The 23,324-nt window shown below is 47.6% G+C and overlaps 1 protein-coding gene across 3 annotated transcripts in view; it reads right to left on the bottom strand.

The window, feature by feature from the left end:
• Nucleotides 1-23,324, bottom strand: part of dhx36 (DEAH (Asp-Glu-Ala-His) box polypeptide 36) — a 237,055-nt gene that overhangs the window by 88,113 nt on the left and 125,618 nt on the right. For 2 of the 3 annotated variants that reach the window (XM_073929461.1, XM_005159207.6), the window contains exons 12-15: nucleotides 20,335-20,422; nucleotides 17,694-17,749; nucleotides 17,472-17,536; nucleotides 1,071-1,214 (exon numbers count right to left, since the gene is read on the bottom strand). In XM_073929461.1, the coding sequence (XP_073785562.1) occupies nucleotides 1,071-1,214; nucleotides 17,472-17,536; nucleotides 17,694-17,749; nucleotides 20,335-20,422 (353 nt within the window). 3 annotated transcript variants of the gene reach the window in all.

Raw genomic sequence — 23,324 nt, 5'->3', positions numbered from 1 at the left:
AGGATCAGTAAAGAGTAACTTACTGATGGACGTCAGGATGGGTTTCTTCCATTTCTCAAGTGTAAGTACTTGCGATTTAAGTTGTTGCCTCGTTGACTCTAGCTTGCAAATGTATTTAGTTGTGATTTGTTACTTGTAACCGAGTGTACTGTATCAGGTTAACTGGCTATATTCTCTTATCGCGTGCAAAGTCACGTTAAAAACGCGACGCGTGCTGCTTTGTTTATAGAGCTCCGTGGTAGAGGTCAGCATTCCCGCGGCTATCCCCGCGCCAGTTTTCTGTGGCGCGGGAATAAATTTCCGAATAAATCGCGGGAGCGGTCGGTAACGGGTTTGATTTGGGACGGGAGCGGGCTGTCTGAATGAGAAAGATGTGTCTGCTTGGTGCTTGTGTGTATGTGTGTTAGTGCGCACGCGCGCGTATGAGAGAGAGAGAGCGCGAGCGAGAGCTTTGTGTGCTTGGTGCTGTGTGTGTGTTTATACAGACATCTTGGCTGTCTGGACTGTATAGCTGGGTGATTTTTGGTTGTGTTCTCCCCCGCTCTTTAGCGGGATCGGGCGCGGCGGGCAGAAAACTGGGCGGGTTCTAAGGCTAAAACCTGGCGGGTGCGGGCGGAAGCGGGAGCGTTGTCGTCCGGAGGTGTGTGTGTGTGTTTTTGTTTGTGTGTGGCAGCTAAAATCCACGCCTACACTATCGAGCGTGTATGAACTGTGATTACTTTTTATATTGCTGATTAGCTATTGGGCATTTTACTCTCTGACTGAAGGCAGTCGACCAATCGCGACAGACTGTCATCGGTCCAGTCAGCGCAGATAAGCTTCGCGCTAAGGAGGGGTTTGGGAACAAATGAATCACTGGGCGATTCATACGGGAGTCGCTGGGATAATTAGGTAAAAATAAATGCAGATTATAAGACCATGAAAGTGTTTTTTGACCTTGCATGCATATTAGACTGTTGTTGGAGACCCTTACAACCAAGATATGACCCTATTTCATGTATAATATGGGCACTTTAAATTGGTGAAAAACACATAGCATTAAAAGTGATTAAAGAGAGAAAGGTCTATACCTGCCAGCACGGCCCTTCCTCTGTTTGGCATTGGCTATGCTCACCCACTCTGCTGTCATGGTCCTTATATTGTTCTGGGTGTCAAAATGTGTTTCTTTAATCTTCCCTCCATCGATCACATACACAACATCATCTATAGTGATACTGAAAGAGATAGAAAATAAAAGTGAAAGAATTATCTCAATGTACTGATAACAGTGACAGTGATGATGTACTTTACCAGAAGACATTAAATTAAATATGATTGTATACTCTGATATCTAGCTTTATGAATCGGTGTGAACAGAAAAAAAATGGGGCCTGGATTCATAAAGTTTCATAGGGTCCTCTTAGAGAACTCATAATTCACCCTATAAATACTTAGCTCAGAGTCTTAGAGCAGGAGCAACTCTGAGCAGGGAAAAGACAAAATAATTTACTAAAGATGAAGATGAAAAAAGCACTTTTAAATAGATTCTATTACACCTCTTCACTTTAAAATTAATGGCTTTTTTTAAAACTATTTTACCATAATCCCACACACAATATTACACACATATACTGCTGTACATATGCATATTTGTACACCAGTTCTTTCAGGCTCTCAAATTTGTTTAACTGAAAGCTGTGCAATATTCCACTGTATATACAATGTTGTTTGCCCCTTACTGATTTTGTTTTGTGCATATTTATCAGACTTTGATTAACCAACAACAAATTTAAATATTAGTTAAATATGACAATACAAAAAACACTTTTTCTGTGAAAAAGGGTTTGCCCCATGTGAAAATTTCTCTAGTCACACCCAGGCCTGATTACTGCCACATCAGTTTACAAAACAAACAAACAAACAAACAAACAAACAAACAAACAAAAAATCCCTTACAAAAGACCTGCCTTGTGAAATGAAGAAGACCAAAAGATTCCCAAGAGCTAGACATGCTGAGATCCAAAGAAAATAATAATAATACTTGTGATCTACAAATCTGGAAAAGGTTATAAAGCCATTTTAAAAGACTGCAGTAAACCATAGTGAGAGCCATTATTTACAACCGGGAAGAACAGGGAATAGTGGAGAACCTTTTCAGGAGTAAGTATGAACTGCATAATGGGCCATGTGACTGAGAGGAGAGTAGGAGGATAAAATATGTCTGTAATTTTTCAGTTTTTAGTTTATTGAGAATATACATAGCTATCACATAATTTTTTAAAGGCTATGAAGCAAAATTAATATTTGTAAGCTGGACAGAACTGTGGGTTGGTATAGTTTGTCCACAGTCATATTGGAGTAAAATAAACTAATCAAAAATAAGTGCTTTTTATATTTCTGATGTTGAAATAGGATTTTATTCAAATTGATTTTAAAGCGAACCACAACGTAACGTGATTTTCCCCACCCACCGAATTGATTGACAGGACCAAAAACAACATGTCTGTGTAGTAATGTGTATAAACATGTTCACAAAGCAGGATTTGCAAAGAAACTGGAATTAAAATATCTGTGTCAATTCTCTGTGATCAGTTGTACCTCAAGAATGTGTTTTAAAAGTTTAAAACATTTTTAAATCAGTGCATATTTGTAATAAAAATAGTAAAATCGCTGTGCAATTAATATCCGCCAGAATCACCACAGCTGCATTAGGGGATGCTTCAAACACTTAGCAGGAGTCCCAGTTTGTGGATGTGAAAACAGTTTTTTTTGTTTTTTGTACAGTAGCATAATGGAAATAGAAGTGTAATTTAACTTGTTTCCTGTCATATTTGCCTCAACTAGATGTGCAAACAATGCAAAGTTAAATGTCTGTGCATGTGTACTGCAAACTTGGTAACTTCATTTGTGTGTGACTCATCATTGCAGAAAGGCTTGGATAAACTCCACAACGAATAGATTAAATAAACTTAATTGATACTATGACTCTGAACTTAATATCTGCTTAATTGCAGTCTTTGTCACTGATTGCTGTTAATGTGACACATGCAGGATAAAAGGACATGCATGTGGGAATGGTGGGTGGGGAGAACCAGCTCATTTGCATTTAAAGGTACTGGCAACAAAAGAGCTACAATGAAATTTTACTAAAAAATTTTACATATTCAGCAGGGTATCTGATTGGTATTTTGAGCTGAAACATTACAGATGCACTCTAAAGAGACCAAAGATGTATGTTACATCTTGTAAAAAGGGTAAATTAGGAGCCATTTAATATTCTCTTGAACCTACTAGAACAATACTTTAAATCAGAAAGGTAAGAATAGAATACTTAACAAGCATCAGCATACACATAAAACACAAACGCATAATTTTTGAAATCCAAATCCTCTAAAGCAGGAAAAGGCAAGCTTGATCATTGAGGGCTGGTGTCTCTGCAGATCAATCAAGCACACCTAAACACAAATCTTCAAGACCACTAGAAAGCTACATGCAGGTGTGTTTAATTATGGTTGTAGCATACCTTTACAAACAACATTTATTATACCTTTCTGAATATGTGAATTTTGAAGTCTGAAGACGCTGTAGTTTTTATGGCCTGTGCCTTTAAATGCAAATGAGCTGGTTCCCTCTGCCCACCGTACCCACATGAGTATTATATCAATAGAGATCTTGCTCTATGGCTCTGATGCATATCTCCTTCTCCTGTCATGTCATGAAAGATAAACAGCAGTCAGTAGCTGCGTTTCCACTATTGCGCCTAAAGTGAGCAAGCCAGGGCGAGCCAAGTCCAGTCGCGTTTCCACTGTCACTTCAGGGGCCTAATCCGGCCAAAGCGGGGCATTCTTGGGGCCAGCGGCTGGCCTTTTTCGGTCGTCGAATACCTTGGGCCAAAGAGTCTTCGGGGTGGAGTGAAAGGAGAGGCAGGCACAGTTTTCTGATCGCACACGGGTATGCGCCAACCAAATAAATAAATAAGGGAAATAAAATATCTAGCCTTAAAGGCTGAGGTCTTTTGCATATGATCGCCCCTATGTTTCCCTTTTAAATGTAAGGCTGTTGCATAAAATAATAAAGTTTTAATTTATAAGTGACTTTTCTTTGCTGTGTCCTTCTTGTTTGAATAACGCATAATAATCTTTACACCATATTAAAGACACAGCAGACAGTAAAGGTTTTCGAGAGTTTTTGTCAATTTTAAAAGGTGTGTTTGTGCGCATTTAGATGCCTGTATGTGAATGTGAGACCGCGCAAAAGAGCGTTCCCTTTCACAGCTCTGTTGATGCTGCGCGGCTTTTTTCTTTTGTTTTTATTTTATTTGGAGATAATACACAATATGAATACAACAGAAAGACAAAAGTTTACACATTTTGTGTCTACTTTTGTAGGCTCAACACAATAGTGTCATATCTTGATAAAATAGCCTAAGCTACATTGAAATAATTTAAATAATTACAAATATCGGATACAATAAAATCACATTAAATAAATAAACTAATATAAAACTAACAAAAGCAAGATATAACAATTAGGTACTACACAAATCAAATTGTTTTAAAGCCATACTAAACTTTCATTTTTCAAAAGCCTGTCTAATAAAAAGATTTTAAATATTTTCTAAAAATAAGAAACACCGGAGAAGGTATTAAATATTGTTTATAAAATAATTGGATATGATGATATTAATCAAATCGTGCAAACAGAGCATTTTTGGGGTGAGTGAAAGCAGAAACTAGGTAACCTTTTTTTGTCTTCCAGCTGCGCAACACTTTACAGACGCATCTGGGAAAATTGCAAATACAAAATGTGTTCTGTGTCCTCAAACAAGTGTTTATGTTTTTATATGATGTGGTAAAATTAAAAAAGGAAATTTTAAATACATGAAGAGCTTTATTAGTGCATAGCTGCTGAGCGCAACGACAGATATATTTGGGCATTTGGGCTGAATGTTGGACAGCGTCTGTCTAACTGAGGCTGTTATAAAATACATTTTATATTGAGTTATTAACAGAGAATTTTATAAATGTGGTTTTATATTATGGATGTGTGCGCTCCCTGCGTTGGGTCCCTCCGTTAGTAGCAAGACCACTGGATTTTGATGACAATAGTCGGTCGGCGAGTAAATGAATATGATGAATAAGAACACACAGGCATGTGCGTACAGACATAAAATGTACTGCTGTACAGTAACGTGTGATTTGTTTGTTTTGGTTGTCCAAATTTTAATAATTTTGTGATGATGTGATGGTGTGCTTTATCTGCCTGATTCCCGCTGAAGTGGTTAGGTTGTGTGACGTTCGATTCAGGGGATGTTCTGGGGGCGGGGTTTGCGTGACGAGCTGCAAGCTACTAGCCCGACAGTGGAAACGCGACATAATTTCGGCCTCACTGCTCAACCTCCTGGGCGATTGGCCCGGCCTGGCCCGATAAAAGCCCTGGCTCGCACTGGCCCGACAGTGGAAATACGGCTAGTGTCAAAATCCAAGAAAGCAGATCTCCTGTTTACGAGAAATAATACAGTAAAATGGTTATTTGATGTATTTGTTGAAACACTTCTGTATGGTTGCAATTCCATCTTTTTCTGTGCAATCAAAATGTGATTTCTATATAAATCTCATTAAGAAGATCAATGTACATGCATTCAATGTTATTATTAATTAATCCAAGACTCTTCTGCGGCTATGAGTCGCACACAAATTGTGTTACAAAGTTTGCAGTACACAAAACCACACATGTTTACCTTTGTAATGTTATTGCACAAAAATGTGACAGAATACAAGTTAATATACACTACTATATGGATATCAGTTGATCTAATTTACAAAATAAACCTGATTTAACATCCACAAAACGAGATTGAAGGATCTTCTTTTATAATTATACTAACACTGTGCAGCTGTGGAGATGAGCGTATTTGTGGTCATAGCGACTTGACTTTTTTTTATTACTAACAAGCACTATTAGAAAAATGTTTTAAACGTGTAATACTGATTCTTAAGATGCAGCTTATCACAGAGACTTGGAACAAATATTGTAATCCCAGTTTATTTGCAAGTGCTGTCTTTTGGATATGATTATATGTGTTACTAAGGAGACATGTTAATATGCCCCTGTCAATCTATTTAGTGAAAACCGCACTCCTACGTCACACCGTGGTGAGCCTCAAAATTACTAGTATTTGGATCCTATTTTAAAGTAAGAACAATTTTTTTTAAAAAGTGACTCGTTTTTGACTTGTTTATTTCATTCCAATATGACTGTGGACAAACTATACCTACACAATTCCCCTTGGTTGGGGAACTCCAGTGCTATAAGTGGATTTGATCTTTGTGAAAATCCACGAAATGGGAGGATTCGGATCAGAAGCTGCTTGTCTGGAGAGTATTGAACGGGCCAATGAATTAAATAAATTGGCAGCGTAAGCTTGCGCAGGTGTGCTGCATTAGCAATTATCCCAGCATATAAGCACACCTGGAGCGAGCAAACGCCATCCTTTTAAGCTGAAGAGACTTTCAAACAGCTAAGGGACAGTCATTATGGCGACTGAGTATTGCACTTCCGTTCCCCTCCTTGGGGAACGAAGGGTTACTTCTGTAACCTCGAACGTTCCCCTTCGGTTGGGGAACTCCAGTGCTATAAGTGGATTTGATCTTTGTGGAAATCCACGAAATGGGAGAACGTTCGAGGTTACAGAAGTAACCCTTCGTTCCCCGAGGAGGGGAACGGAAGTGCCATGAATGGGAGGATTCGTATCAGAAGCCGCTTATCTGGAGAGTATTGAACGGGCCAATGAATGAAATTAATTGGCAGCGTAAGCTTGCGCAGGTGTGCGACATCTGCAATCATCTCAGCATATAAGCACACCTGAAGCCAGCAGACGCCATCCTTTTAAGCTGAAGAGGCTTTCAAACAGCTAAGGGACAGTCATTATGGCGACGGAATATGGCACTTCCGTTCCCCTCCTCGGGGAACGAAGGGTTACTTCTGTAACCTCGAACGTTCCCCTTCGGTTGGGGAACTTCAGTGCCATGAATGGGAGAATATGGAAAGCGCCATAATGACTGCACCTTACCAACACCCCCGATGAGGAGATAGTCAAGCAAGCGTGACGCACCCACATCATGGGGGGCGCGGTCCTCCAACGTGTCCCTGGCCCTAATTTATCCTACTTCAACAGAAGTTTTACGGATTTAGATATATTTTTTGGGAAGTCGTGAGCATCTAGATAATTCTAGGAAATACGACAGTACGTTGGGAAGCGTGCAATCCCGATAGGGAGGACGCTGCGGAGGCCATCCGTTACCCAAGGGGGGGATAGATGGCAGAATTTACCTATGGACTAGCCCTAAAAAGGGGGAGTACGCATAGCAAAGAGTGGTTAGCGGAGAGGGAAGACACGGGTCCGCCCAGGGGGGGGACTTAACCGTGGCGGAATAAGCATATGGGATCGCCTAGTGGGGATCACGCATAGCAGGCACCTATACCCAAAACGCGGGCTGACCAGCGGGCAGACCTACAACGTAGTGGGCCAGCAAGTGACTCCTCCGCTGAGTCAGTGCTGGGGGCCACGGAGGAATCTGCAGGGCTCACCTGACGGGGAACTTTACTGACAGATAAAAAAGGCGCACGTACCTCCGTGTTAGGGAGAATGGCGCAGCAAGCGTGTTTCAACACCCTACCGAGTTGTCTCCTCAATCACCAAAGGGTTACCTAATACCCTTGAGGAAACCGGCTCCACTCGCAGATTGTAAAACCTTGCAAATGTGTTGGGTGTCGCCCAGCCCGCAGCTCTACAGATGTCTGTTAGAGAGGCGCCGCGTGCACGCGCCCAAGAGGATGCAACGCTCCGAGTGGAGTGTGCACGTACTCCCGGGGGACACGGCTGACCCCGACTCGAATAAGCGAGTGAAATGGCATCCACAATCCAGTGGGATAATCTTTGTTTCGATACGGCACTTCCCTGCTGCCGACCGCCATAACAGACAAAGAGCTGCTCAGATGATCTAAAATTCTGAGTACGGTCCACATAAATGCGCAGAGCGCGACCTGGACAAAGTAAAGAAAGGGCTGGGTCTGCCTCCTCCGGGGGCAGCGCTTGCAGGTTCACTACCTGATCTCTAAAGGGGGTGGTAGGAACCTTGGGCACATAACCGGGGCGGGGTCTCAGGATAACGTGAGAGTAATCCGGCCCGAATTCCAGGCACGAGTCACTGACCGAAAATGCCTCCAGGTCCCCGACCCTCTTGATGGAGGCCAACGCAACCAGCAGAGCTGTCTTCAGGGACAGAAATCTTAGAGATACTGATTCGAGTGGCTCAAAGGGATCGGATCGCAGACTCGTGAGAACGAGGGCGAGATCCCAAGAGGGCATGAGAGGGGGGCGAGATGGATTAATTCGCCTAGCACCCCTAAGGAACTGGATGACCAGGTTATGCTTTCCCACGGTGCCGCCAGCTACCGCGCTATGATAAGCGGAGATGGCGGCCACGTAAACCTTGAGAGTGGAGGGCGACAGCCTGCTGTCCAACTTCTCTTGAAGGAAAGAGAGCACAACACTAATCTGGCAATTTCGGGGGTCTTCTCTGCGAGAGACGCACCATTCAGTGAATAGACTCCACTTCAGGGCGTAGGCGCGCCTCGTGGAGGGGGCTCTAGCCTGAGTGATGGTATTAACCACCGCAGTCGGTAGGTTACCTAAGTCTTCCTCGCGTCTAGGGACCACACGTGGAGGTTCCAAAGATCGGGGCGAGGGTGCCAGATGGTGCCCTGTCCCTGAGAGAGTAGGTCCTCTCTCAAAGGGATCCGCCAGGGGAGGGCCGTCGCGAGGAGTGAGAGCTCTGATATCCAGGTCCGGTTGGGCCAAAGGGGCGCAACTAGCAGAACCTGTTCCTCGTCCTCCCTGACCTTGCACAGAAACTGCGCGAGCAGGCTCACTGGGGGAAACGCATACTTGCGCATGCCCCGAGGCCAGCTGTGGGCCAGTGCATCCGTGCCGAGAGAGCCCTCGGTCAGGGAAAAAAACAGCTGGCAGTGAGCGTTCTCGGGGGAAGCAAACAGATCGATCTGGGCCTCCCCGAATCGCGCCCATATCAGCTGAACAGACTCGGGGTGGAGTCTCCATTCTCCAGGGCGTAACAGCTGTCGTGAGAGCGCATCGGCTGCACGATTGAGCGTGCCTGGGACGTGAATGGCGCGCAGCGATTTCAGCCGCGGGTGACTCCAGAGGAGCAGACGGCGGGCGAGCTGAGACATGCGGCGAGAGCGCATACCCCCCATGCGGTTGATATACGCCGCCGCCGCCGTACTGTCCGTCCTGACCAGCACGTGTTGCCGCTCCAGCACCGGTAAAAAGCGGTGGAGAGCGAGGAACACTGCCAACAGCTCTAGGCGATTGATATGCCAATGCAGCTGGGCACCCTTCCAGAGGCCCGCAGCCGCATGCCCGCGACACACGGCCCCCCAACCCGTGTTGGAAGCGTCTGTTGAAACAACAACATGGCTGGACGCCTGTCCTAGAGGCACACCGGCCTGTAGGAACGAGGGGTCGTTCCAAGGGCTGAGGGCGCGGCGACACAGCGCAGTAACCGAGACCCGGTGTGTGCCCGCGTGCCATGCGCGTCTGGGGACCCGATCGTGAAGCTAGTGCTGAAGTGGTCTCATATGGAGCAACCCGAGCGGCGTGACGGCGGCTGCGGATGCCATATGCCCCAGGAGCCTCTGAAAGAACTTCAGTGGGACCACTAGTTTGCTGTCGAGCTCCCTCAGACAGTTCAGCAACAGGCGAGCGCGTTCCTCGGAGAGGTGCGCTACCATGGTGATCGAGTCCAGCTCCATCCCGAGAAAAGAAATCCTCTGCACGGGGGCGAGTTTGCTCTTTTCTCGGTTGACCTGAAGCCCCAGTAGGCGGAGATGCCGAAGCACCTCGTCCCTGTGCACAATCAATTGCTCCCGCGAGTGGGCTAAAATCAGCCAGTCGTCGAGATAACCGAGTATGCGAATGCCCGCGAGCCGAAGGGGCGCTAGGGCACCCTCCGCGAGTTTGGTGAAGACCCGCGGAGACAGAGAGAGCCCGAAGGGGAGGACCTTGTACTGCCACGCTCGACCCTCGAACGCAAACCGCAGAAATTGGCGGTGGCGTGGAAGAATGGAGACATGGAAATACGCGTCCTTCAGGTCTATGGCTGCAAACCAATCCCGAGGACGAACGCATTGGAGAATGCGCCTCTGCGTGAGCATTCTGAACGGCAGCTTGTGCAGACAGCGGTTCAAAACGCGCAGATCTAGGATTGGCCGTGACCCACCGCTCTTTTTGGGTACGATGAAGTATGGGCTGTAAAACCCACTCTCCATCTCGGCTGGAGGAACCGGCTCGATTGCACCCTTCGCCAGGAGGGCAGCAATCTCCTCTCGCAAGACAGGGGCGGACAGGGGGTTGACCCTGGAGAAATACACGCCCGTAAACTTGGGGGGCCGTTTCGCGAACTGAATCGCGTAACCGAGTCTGATTGTGCGTATGAGCCACCGCGAGGGGCTGGCCCGCGCTAACCAGGCAGGCAGAGCCCTCGCTAATGGAGTCATCGCTACAATCGCTGACGTACCAGCGGTGGGGCAGCGCGGAGTGGGTGTGCTGATCCGGGAAGCACGAGGGTCCCGCGGAAAAGCTGGAGGAGAGCGATTCGCTCTGGCTCCGCACCCTGACTCCGGAGAGGGGGCTGGAGGGCTGAGGGAAGGGAGACCGTCCCCCCAGCGCTCGTGAGCCACTGGCGAAGCACGTAGAGTCTGCGAGCCGGAAGGCAGCGCGTCCCGGACTGGCAGAACTCGTGCAGTCACATCCGGGGAAGGGAAAAAGTGCTCTTTTACTGATGTTTTGGTGGCACTGAAAAGTACCGTTGTTATCGGGGCCCCGCCCTCCAGCGGGGAAAGAGCAAGTTTCCTCTTCTCCGGATGGCCTGTCTCAGGGACGCTTCGCGGTCCGTTTACCGGACTTAACGGCGCCCTGGGCAGGAGGGGCTGCCTGCTTTCGAGGTGAACGCCGCGCCCGCTTGGCCGGAGGCGCAGGCGGGGGCGGGGCAGCACTCGTTGGCGGGCGCCCTCGGCGAGGAACAGCGGAGGTGGATGGCTCGGCGGGCGGAGCGGGCTTACGGCCACGCCGATAGATGACATTGCCCATCGCATCCGACTGCTCTTTCACCGCCTTGAATTCCTGGGTGAATTCACCGACGGTGTCGCCGAACAGGCCAGCCTGGGATATGGGCGAGTCAAGAAAGCGAACTTTGTCAACGTCGCGCATATCGGCCAGGTTTAGCCAGAGGTGGCGTTCCTGAACCACAAGTGTGGACATCGTCCTCCCCAGCGCACACGCGGCGGACTTAGTAGTCCGAAGAGCATAGTCGGTCGCGGTGCGCAGCTCATGTAATAAGCTTGGGTTGGACCCGCCCTCGTGCAGCTCGGCCAGCGCCTGCGCTTGGTAGCGCTGGTAGGTGGCCATCGCGTGCAAAGCAGAAGCAGCCTGGCCCGCAGCCTTATAAGCTCTGGCTCCGAGGGAGGCAGACAACCTACAGGCTTTGGACGGGAGGCGGGGCAAACCCCGCCACGTAGAGGCGCCGCGCGGACAAAGATTGACCGCGATAGCGCGCTCCACTGACGGGATCGCCTCATACCCCCTGGCAGCTCCGCCGTCAAGGGCGGTGAGGGCGGAGGCACTCGTAGCACGGGCAGAGAAAGGTGCCCTCCAGGACTGCGTGAGCCTACTGTGCACTTCCGGGAAGAAGGGGACGAGAGGCTTCGAAGGCTTCGCCTTCTGGTCCTCTACGTAGCACCCATCTAGTCGGTCCGGCCGCGGAGCTGGGGGATAAACCATCTCCAACCCCACGGCCGAAGCAGCCCGGGAAAGCACGGCTAACATGTCCGCTTCAGGATCCGATTTGACAGCGCTCACCTGCCCGGAGGGGGCGAGCGGGTCCGGATCTTCGTCGGACAGTGAAAGCCCACCCTCCGATGCCGCGGAGGACATCTGATCTCCGGTGTCAGCGAGTGTGAGAGCTACCATCTGGTTAGACGGATCACTCTCACCACCCGAAGCTTGGATGGAGCACCGTGAGGAGCGAGAGGTCCGCGAGCCCGTGGGCGGCGGATTAGCTCCCGCTGAAACCCTCAGATCTGCCCGAGCGCCCGCTGCTTTTTTAGAACAGGAGGCAACTGGGGTGGCTCGCTCTCTTGCGAAAGTTAGCCGCGATCTTAGCTGTGCAACGGTCATGGCATCGCAATGACCACATGAACCGCCCGCGAGCACCGCATTAACATGCTGGACCCCCAAACATGCAATGCAGTGATCGTGTCCATCATCCGGAGACAGGAAACCCCCGCATCCAGAAACGCACAGTCGGAGCGCCATCCTGAAAAGGACGTGCTGCACGACTGTGTTGCTCTTTTAGGAAAGTTGCAACTATACGCACCGCTCTGGAGGACCGGACCCAAAGAACCGCAGGCAAGGGAGTAACCCAGCTCGACCGTCTGCCACCGCGAAGACCCACTCTGGACCGGGAGACACACTCGTTCGCTCTGAAGTGCTGATCAGCAAGAGGAACCCTCATCGACTCACTCAGAAAGGATCTGAAGCGAAAAGGATGGCGTCTGCTGGCTTCAGGTGTGCTTATATGCTGAGATGATTGCAGATGTCGCACACCTGCGCAAGCTTACGCTGCCAATTAATTTCATTCATTGGCCCGTTCAATACTCTCCAGATAAGCGGCTTCTGATACGAATCCTCCCATTCATGGCACTGAAGTTCCCCAACCGAAGGGGAACTATGGAAAGCGCCATAATGACTGCACCTTACCAACGCCCCCGATGAGGGGATAGTCAAGCAAGCGTGACGCACCCACATCATGGAAGGCGCGGCCCTCCAACGTGTCCCAAGCCCTAATTTATCCTACTTCAACAGAAGTCTTACGGATTTAGATATATTTTTTTTAGGAAGTCGTGAGCATCTAGATAATTCTAGGAAAATACGACAGTACGGTGCGAAGCGTGCAATCCCGATAGGGAGGACGCTGCGGAGGCCATTTGTTACCCAAGGGGGGAAAGATGGCAGAATTTACATAAGGACTAGCCCTAAAAAGGGGGAGTACGCATAGCAAAAGAGTGGTTAGCGGAGAGGGAAGACACGGGTCCGCCCAGGGGGGGGACTTAACCGTGGCGGAATAAGCATATGGGATCGCCTAGTGGGGATCACGCATAGCAGGTACCTATACCGAAAACGCGGGCTGACCAGCGGGCAGACCTACAACGTAGTGGGCCAGCAAGTGACTCCTCCGCTGAGTCAGTGCTGGGGGCCACGGAGGAATCTGCAGGGCTCACCTGACGGGGAACTTTACTGACAGATAAAAAAGCGCACATATCTCCGTGTTAGGGAAAATGGCGCAGCAAGCGTGTCTCAACACCCTACCGAGTTGTGTCCTCAATCACCAAAGGGTTACCTAATACCCTTGAGGAAACCGGCTCCACTCGCAGATTGTAAAACCTTGCAAATGTGTTGGGTGTCGCCCAGCCCGCAGCTCTACAGATGTCTGTTAGAGAGGCGTCGCGTGCACGCGCACAAGAGGATGCAACGCTCCGAGTGGAGTGTGCACGCACTCCCGGGGGACACGGCTGACCTCGACTCGAATAAGCGAGTGAAATGGCATCCACAATCCAGTGGGATAATCTTTGTTTCGATACGGCACTTCCCTGCTGCCGACCGAACAGAAGAAGAGCTGCTCAGATAATCTAAAATTATGAGTACGGTCCACATAAATGCGCAGAGCGCGAACTGGACAAAGTATAGAAAGGGCTGGGTTTGCCTCCTCCGGGGGCAGCGCTTGCAGGTTCACTACCTGATCTCTAAAGGGGGTGGTAGGAACGCCTCGTGGAGGGGGCTCTAGCCTGAGTGATGGTAATAACCACCGCAGTCGGTAGGTTACCTAAGTCTTCTTCACGTCTAAGGACCACACGTGGAGATTCCAAAGATCGGGGCGAGGGTGCCAGATGGTGCAATGTCCCTGAGAGAGTAGGTCCTCTCTCAAGGGGATCCGCCAGGGGAGGGAGCTAAAATCAGCTAGTCGTCGAGATAATTGAGTATGCGGATGCCCGCGAGCCAAAGGAGAACTAAGGCACCCTCCGCGAGTTTGGTGAAGACCCGCGGAGACAGAGAAAGCCTGAAGGGGAGGACCTTGTACTGCCACGCTCGACCCTCGAACGCAAACCGCAGAAATTGGCGGTGGCGTGGAAGAATGGAGACATGGAAATACGCGTCCTTCAGGTCTATGGCTGCAAACCAATCCCGAGGACGAACGTATTGGAGAATGCGCCTCTGCGTGAGCATTCTGAACGGCAGCTTGTGCAGACAGCGGTTCAAAACGCACAGATCTAGGATTGGTCGTAACCCACCGCTCTTTTTGGGTACGATGAAGTATGGGCTGTAAAACCCACTCTCCATCTCGGCTGGAGGAACTGGCTCGATTGCACCCTTCGCCAGGAGGGCAGCAATCTCCTCTCGCAAGACAGGGGCGGACAGGGGGTTGACCCTGGAGAGATACACGCCCGTGAACTTGGGGGGCCGAACTGAATCGCGTAACCCAGTCTGATTGTGCGTATGAGCCACCGCGAGGGGCTGGCCCACGCCAGGCAGGCAGAGCCCTCGCTAATGGAGTCATCGCTACAATCGCTGACGTACCAGCGGAGGGGCAGCGCGGAGTGGGTGTGCTGATCCAGGAAGCACGAGGGTCCCGCGGAAGAGCTGGAGGAGAGCGATTCGCTCTGGCTCCGCACCCTGACTCCGGAGAGGGGGCTGGAGAGCTAAGGGAAGGGAGACCGTCCCCCCAGCGCTCGTGAGCCACTGGCGAAGCACGTAGAATCTGCGAGCCGGAAGGCAGCTTGTCCCGGACTGGCTGAGATCGTGCTGTCACATCCAGGGAAGGGGAAAAGTGCTCTTTCATTGATGTTTTGGTGGCACTGAAAAGTACCGTTGTTATCGGGGCCCTGCCCTCCAGCGGGGAAAGAGAAAGTTTCCTCTTTTCCGCATGGCCTAACTCAGGGACGCTTCACGGTCCGTTTACCGAACTTAACAGCGCCCTGGGCAGGGGGGGCTGCCTGCTTTCGAGGTGTACGCCGCGCCCACTTGGCCGCGCCGATAGATGACATTGCCCATCGCATCCGACTGCTCTTTCACTGCCTTGAATTCCTGGGTGAATTCATCGACGGTGTCGCCGAACAGGCCAGCCTGGGATATGGGCGAGTCAAGAAAGCGAACTTTGTCAACAACGCGCATATCGGCCAGGTTTAGCCAGAGGTGGCGTTCCTGAACCACAAGTGTGGACATCGTCCTCCCCAGCGCACACGCGGCGGACTTAGTAGTCTGAAGAGCATAGTCGGTCGCGGTGCGCAGCTCATGTAGTATGCCTGGGTTAGACCCGCCCTCGTGCAGCTCGGCCAGCGCCTGCGCTTGGTATCGCTGGTTGGTGGCCATCGCGTGCAAAGCAGAAGCAGCCTGGCCCGCAGCCTTATAAGCTCTGGCTCCGAGGGAGGCAGACAACCTACAGGGTTTGGACGGGAGGCGGGGCAAACCCCGCCACGTAAAGGCACCACGCGGACAAAGATTGACCGCGAAAGCGCGCTCCACTGACGGGATCGCCTCATACCCCCTGGCAGCTCTGCCGTCAAGGGCGGTGAGGGTGGAGGGACACGCAGCACGGGCAGAGAAAGGTGCCCTCCAAGACTGCGTGAGCCTACTGTGCACTTCCGGGAAGAAGGGGACGAGAGGCTTCGAAGGCTTCGCCTTCTGGTCCTCTACGTAGCACCCATCTAGTCGGTCCGGCCGCGGAGCTGGGGGATGAACCAGCTCCAACCCCACTGCCGAAGCAGCCCGGGAAAGCACGGCTAACATGTCCGCTTCAGGATCCAATTTGACGGCACCCGGAGGGGGCGAGAGGGTCCGGATCTCCGCCGGACAGTGAAGGCCCACCCTCCGATGCCGCGGAGAACATCGGATCTACGGTGTCAGCGAGCATGAGAGCTACCATCTGGTTAGACGGATCACTCCCACTGCCCGAAGCTTGGATGGAGCGTTGTGAGGAGCGAGAGGTCCGCGAGCCCGTGGGCGGCGGATTATCTCCCACTGGAACCCTCAGATCTGCCCGATCGCCCGCTGCTTTTTTAGAACAGTAGGCAACTAGGGTGGCTCGCTCTCTTATGAAAGTTAGCCGCGATCTTAGCTGTGCAACGGTCATGGCATCGCAATGATGACATGAACCGCCCGCGAGCACCGCATTAACATGCTGGACCCACAAACATGCAATGCAGTGATCGTGTCCATCATCCGGAGCCAGGAAACCCCCGCATCCAGAAACGCACAGTCGGAGCGCCATCCTGAAAAGGACGTGCTGCACGACTGTGTTGCTCTTTTAGGAAAATTGCAACAATACGCACCGCTCTGGAGGACCGGACCCAAAGAACCGCAGGCAAGGGAGTAACCTAGCTCGACCGTCTGCCGCTGCGAAAACCCACTCTGGACCGGGAGACACTCGTTTGCTCTGAAGTGCTGAATAGCAAGAGGAACCCTCATCGACTCACTCAGAAAGGATCTGAAGCTAAAAGGATCGCGTTTGCTCGCTCCAGGTGTGCTTATATGCTGAGATAATTGGCAATGCAGCACATCTGCGCAAGCTTACGCTGCCAATTCATTTAATTCATTGGCCTGTTCGATACTCTCCAGACAAGCGACTTCTGATCCAAATCCTCCCATTTCGTGGATTTTTCACAAAGATCAAATCCACTTATAGCACTTCCGTTCCCCTCCTCGGGGAACGAAGGGTTACTTCTGTAACCTCGAACGTTCTGTCCAAACTTCCAAAGTTGATGTTGTATCATGGGTGCCCTTTAAAGCCTGTTATAAAGCTGTGTGTTAGTCTCTTGAATTTTAATTAGATAGGTCTATTGTCACTTGGCTGCAGCATGATTTTAACTTTTGGATACTGATGGAACTAATCTTAAGATCTGTGACAATGACTTGCTAATGTTCACATGTCAGGAGAATAGCTCTTAATAAAAAAAAAATTAATTGAATTAATTAATTAATAAAATTGCCATTATTATTATTATTATTATTATTATTATTATTATTGTTGTTGTTATTACTGTTATTACTATTATTAATATATTCTCTAAGACTTCTGGTTTTTCACAGTACAAATGTTAGACTTAGAGTAGGTGTTACTAAACGCGGTCTTCATTTATTTCCATCTAAAGCGAAACACTTTTGTATGGTTGTAATTTCATCTTTTTTTTGTGCCACCGAAATGTGATTCCTATATAAATCTCATTTGGATGATCAATGTAAATGCACTTAATGTTATTGTCAAACAAATATGATAAATGATGTTTCCATCGTGTCATCCAAGACAATCGATAAAAAAGCTGAAAACAAACACATAAAAACCTAAACAAATAAAACACACCTGGTTTCTGCAATGTTAGTAGCAATTACAATCTTGCGCACTCCCGGGGGTGGCTTTTTGAAAACCTGAGGAAAAAGAGAAACTAATGTAAATAAAAGCTCTTTTAAAGTTTCTAGTATTTGGCTTCAGACAGAGCTATTTCAATTTTGCTGGCAGATGTAAGAGAAACATTTCATTTTAAGGTTGTTGTGCAAGGCAGAGAGCTGGTCACAGCTTACTAACTTGGGTTTGAGAGACCGTGGGCATCAGAGAGTGGAGAGGGATGATGATAAACCGATCTAAAAGAGAGCAGATATTCAAGAAAATTTGTTAAACATAATTACCTAAACATAAAGACTAATCCTTTGGCCAAATATTTCTAAACCTTTGTGTCAATGGTAAGACATGGAAGTAATACTAACACTATACCTTAAAGTTCTTTACTTTCAGACTATGCCACATTATTCAATGATTCATTTTGTTGTTCTTTTAACAACGACATTGATTAAATGTACAGAATTTGCAAATAGATTAAATAAATGTCTCAGAAACATTATTAGTATTTTAATAAATACAAAGCATAATGTGAGTGTTAAACCCTACTGTGATATTCAATCAAATAATACACACACACACACATGTATGTATGTATGTATGTATGCATGTGTCTGTACATATATATATATATATATATATATATATATATATATATATATATATATATATATATATATATATATATATACTACACACACACACACACACACACACACACACACACATATATATATATATATATATATATATATATATATATATATATATATATATATATATATATATATATATATATATATATATATATACACACACAGTATGTCACAAAAGTGAGAAAGTGAGTACACCCCTCCCATTTCTGTAATTATTTATTTATAACTTTTCATAGGACAACACTGCAAAAATGACTTTTTGACACAATACATGTCAGTGTAAAGTGTTTATAGCAGTGTAAATTTATTGTCCTCTCAAAATAAACCCCTGGCAACAAATGTGAGTACACCCCCAAGTGAAAATGTCAAAATTGAGCACAATTAGTCATTTTTCTTTCCCTGTGTCATGTAACTCACAAGTGTTACACTGTCTCGGGTGTCCACAGATAGCAGGTGAGTTAAATTTGGTATAAAAGCTCTTCCACTCTCTCAACCAGGCCACTGAAAGTTCAACATTGCACCTCATGGCAAACAACTCTCAGAAGACCTGAACATCAAATTGTTGCCTTACATAAAGATGGCCTAGGCTATAAAATGATAGCTAACACTGCAGCACTGTGGCTCAGACCATTCAGTGCTTTATGAGGATAGGTTCTTCCCAGAACAGGCCTTGCCAAAGTCAGCCAAAGAAGCTGAGTGCACGTTCTCAGCATCACATCCAAAGATTGTCTTTGGAAAAACAGACGGATGAGTGCTTCCAGCATTGCTTGCTGAGATTGAAAATATGGGAGGTCAGTCTGTCAGTGTTCAGATCGTACACCGCAAACTGCATCAAATTAGTCTGCATGATTGTGGTCCTTGAAGGAAATCTCTTCCAAAGACGATGCAAGAAAGCTTGCAAACAATTTGCTGCAGACATGCAAACTAAGAACCAGGATTACTGGAACCATGTCCTGTGGTCTCAGACCAAGATAAACCCATTTGGTTCAGATGGTGTCAAGTCTGTGTGGCAGCATCCAGGTGGGGAGTACAAAGACAAGTGTCTACCATTAAACATGATGGTGGGAGTGTCATGTTCTGGGGCTGCATGAGTGCTGCTGGCACTGGGGAGCTACATTTCATTGAAGGAAACATGAATTTTAACATGCACTGTGACATAATGAAGCAGTTCTCTCAGTAAACTGGACTGCAGAGCAGTGTTCAAGTATGATAATGACCCCAAACACACCTCCAGGATGACCACTGGCTTGCTAAAGAGGCTGAGGGTAAAGGTGATGGACTGGCCAAGCATGTCTTCAGACATAAACCCCATAGAACACCTCTGGGGCATTCTGAAAAGGAAGGTGGAGGAGCAAAAGGTGTCAAATGTCCAAAACCTCCATGATGTTGTGATGGAGGAGTGGAAGAGAATTTCAGTGGCAACCTGTGAAGCTCTGGTCAACTCCATGACTAAAAGAATTAAAACCATGCTGGAAAATGATGATGGCCACACAAAATATTGACATTTCTCATTTTCACTTAGGGTGTACTCCCTTTTGGTGCCAGGGGTTCAGCTATTATTGGCTGTATTTGTAGTTATTTTCAGAGGACAATAATTTACTTTTTATATTTATAACCTTTGAAAAGTTATAAATAAATATTAGCAGAAGTAGGAGGGGTGTACTTACTTTTGTGACATACTGTATACATACATATATACATATACAAATATATATAATTACTTTTGTACATCCAACAATGCTACACTACATTGTACATTCATGCATACACACTCAACTGAAATACCACTGACCTCTGACTGTTACATTTACATATTTTTCTTTAACTTGTTTAAAATTGTTTCTTTAATACATCATGTTCTATAATGGGCGTACCAGCAACAATTTTAAACATAATTTTTTTATGTTTAAAAATTACCATATTTACAATAAGGCAATGGTGCAAGCACCATTATAAAAGGTTGCTTCTCTTCAGTTTGGACTGGGACAGTAATTAATATGTAATTATAGATAATGCCAAATACTAGGCAACATGTGCTTAAACGAGCAGAAATTATTAATCCTTTTAGGGACAAACGAATATATAATTCAAAAGTAGTTAACAATACAGAAATACATTTTTTAATGCTTTCCCCCCCTCAATGCCCAATGACTAGAGCAAAAATATACATCTACCTGACTTAAACATCTGGTCAGACATGAGCAAATCATTCAAGGTGCTGATATTGTCCCATCCAGGAAGAAACACTAGAATCGCTCCTTCCTGAAAGAAAAAGCAGTGTCAAAGTGTCAACAATTGCACCGAAACATAATTTTTCTGATTCTTTTTAACATACTATTCATTCATTCATTTTCTTGTCGGCTTTGTCCTTTTATTAATCCGGGGTCACCACAGCGGAATGAACCACCAACTTATCCAAACACACATTCACACACACACTTATTCACTACGGACAATTTAGCCTACCCAATTCACCTGTAAAGCATGTCTTTGGACTGTGGGGGAAACCGAAGCACCCGGAGGAAACCCATGCGAACGCAGGGAGAACATGCAAACTCCACACAGAAACCCCAACTGAGCCGAGGCTCGAACCAGCGACCTTCTTGCAGTGAGACGACAGCACTACCTACTTACTACTACCGCCACTGCTTCGCCCATCTTTTTACATACTAATCAAAACTTAATAGCAAGTATAGTACTTACCTAATACTTGCCATTAATTACATCAAATGTGACAATAAAGACATTTATAATAATATTTTTTTTAAAAAAATGCATGTTCTTCTAAACTTTTAGGCAAAGTACTGATTATAAAATAAATATTTCTCAGGGTTCTTGCACCATTTTAAAAGTAAAATTTAATGCTTTTAAAGACCTTTTTAAGACCTCAACAAATATAATTTAAGACCCAAAAATTTTATAATTTCTTTGGAATAGGCTTCTCATTTTAATGTTCTCGTTAGATTTAAATAAACTGTGCCTCGTCACAGTATGGATAACGTTCGAGGTTACAGAAGTAACCCTTCGTTCCCCGAGGAGGGGAACGGAAGTGCTATTAAGTGGATTTGATCTTTGTGAAAATCCACGAAATGGGAGGATTCGGTTCAGAAGCCGCTTGTCTGAAAGAGTATCGAACGGGCCAATGAATGCAATGAATTGGCAGCGTAAGCTTGCACAGGTGTGCTTCATTGCCAATTATGCCAGCATATAAGCACACCTGGAGCGAGCAAACAGCATCCTTTTAAGCTGAAGAGACTTTCAAACAGCTAAGGGACAGTCATTATGGCAACGGAGTATAGCACTTCTGTTCCCCTCCTCGGGGAACAAAGGGTTGCTTCAGTAACCTCGAACGTTCCCCTTCGGTTGGGGAACTTCAGTGCTATTAAGTGGATTTGATCTTTGTGGAAATCCACAAAATGGAAGAACTATGGAAAGCGCCATAATGACTGCACCTTACCAACACCCCCGATGAGGGTATAGTCAAGCAAGCGTGACGCACCCACATCATGGGAGGCGCGGTCCTCCAACGTGTCCCTGGCCCTAATTTATCCTACTTCAACAGAAGTCTTACAGATTTAGATATATTTTTTGGGAAGTCGTGAGCATCTAGATAATTCTAGGAAAATACGACAGTACGTTGGGAAGCGTGCAATCCCGATAGGGAGGACGCTGCGGAGGCCATCCGCTACCCAAGGGGGGATAGATGGCAGAATTTACATATGGACTAGCCCTAAAATGGGGAGTACGCATAGCAAAAGGTGGTTAGCGGAGAGGGAAGACACGGGTCCGCCCAGGGGGGGGGAGTTAACCGTGGCGGAATAAGCATATGGGATCGCCTAGTGGGGATCACGCATAGCAGGCACCTATACACAAAACGCGGGCTGACCAGCGGCCAGACCTACAACGTAGTGGGCCAGCAAGTGACTCCTCCGCTGAGTCAGTGCTTGGGGCCACGGAGGATTCTGCAGGGCTTACCTGACGGGGAACTTTACTGACAGATAAAAAGGCGCACGTACCTCCGTGTTAGGGAGAATGGCGCAGCAAGCGTGTTTCAACACCCTACTAAGTTGTTTCCTTAATCACCAAGGGTTACCTAATACCCTTGAGGAAACCGGCTCCACTCGCAGACTGTAAAACCTTGCAAATGTGTTGGGTGTCACCCAGCCCGCAGCTCTACAGATGTCTGTTAGAGAGGCACCTCGGCTCTGATAAGCAAGAGAATGGCATCCACAATCCAGTGGGAAACTTATTTCGGTACGGCACTTCCCTGCTGCCGACCGCCATAACAGACGAAAAGCTGCTCAGATGATCTAAACTCTGAGTGCGGTCCGGATAATACGCAAGACGCGAACTGGACAATAAAGAAAGGGCTGGGTCTACCTCCTCTGAGGGCAGCGCTTGCAGGCTCACTACCTGGTATTAAAACGGAGTAGTAGGAACCTTGGGCACATATCGTGGGCGGGGTCTCAGGACATGAGAGAAAGCCAGCCCAATTACAGGCACTGACCGAAAAATGCCTCCGGGTCTGCGACCCTCTAATCGATATCAATGCGACCAGCAGAGCTGTCTTCAGGGACAGAAAGATACTGAGTTGAGGATCGAAGGGATCTGACACGGCTTGTGTAGCGAGGGCGAGATCCTAAGAGGGCATGAGAGGGGGGCGGGGTGGAATAATTAGCTTAGCGCCCCTGAGGAACCGGATGATGAGGTTATGCGTTCCCACAGTGCTGCCAGCCACCGCGTCATGAGAGCGGAGATGGCAGCCAGGTAACCTTGAGTGTGGAGGGCGACAGCCAGCTCTCCAGCTTTTCTCGGCGTAAAGAAAGCACAACGCTGATCTGGCAAATTATGGGGGTCTTCTCTGCGAGAGACGCACCATTCCGTGAATAGACGCTACTTCAGGGCATAGGCGCGCTCGGGTAGGGGGCTCTAGCCCGAGTGATGGTAATAGCCACCGCAATCGGAGGTTACCTAAGTCTTCCTCGCGTCTAAGGACCTCCAAAGATCGGCGAGGGTGCCAGAGGGTGCCCTGTCACTGAGAGAGTAGGTGCTCTCTCGAAGGGAACTGCTAGGGGAGGGCTATCGAGAGGGAGAGCTCTGACATCCAGGTCCGTTTAAGCCAGAGGGGCGCAACCAGCAACCTGTTCCTCGTCCTCCCTGACCT

Source organism: Danio rerio, chromosome 18 (genome assembly GCF_049306965.1).
Source record: "Danio rerio strain Tuebingen ecotype United States chromosome 18, GRCz12tu, whole genome shotgun sequence".
Lineage (NCBI taxonomy): Eukaryota > Metazoa > Chordata > Actinopteri > Cypriniformes > Danionidae > Danio > Danio rerio.
This window is presented reverse-complemented; position numbering and strand designations above follow the sequence as displayed.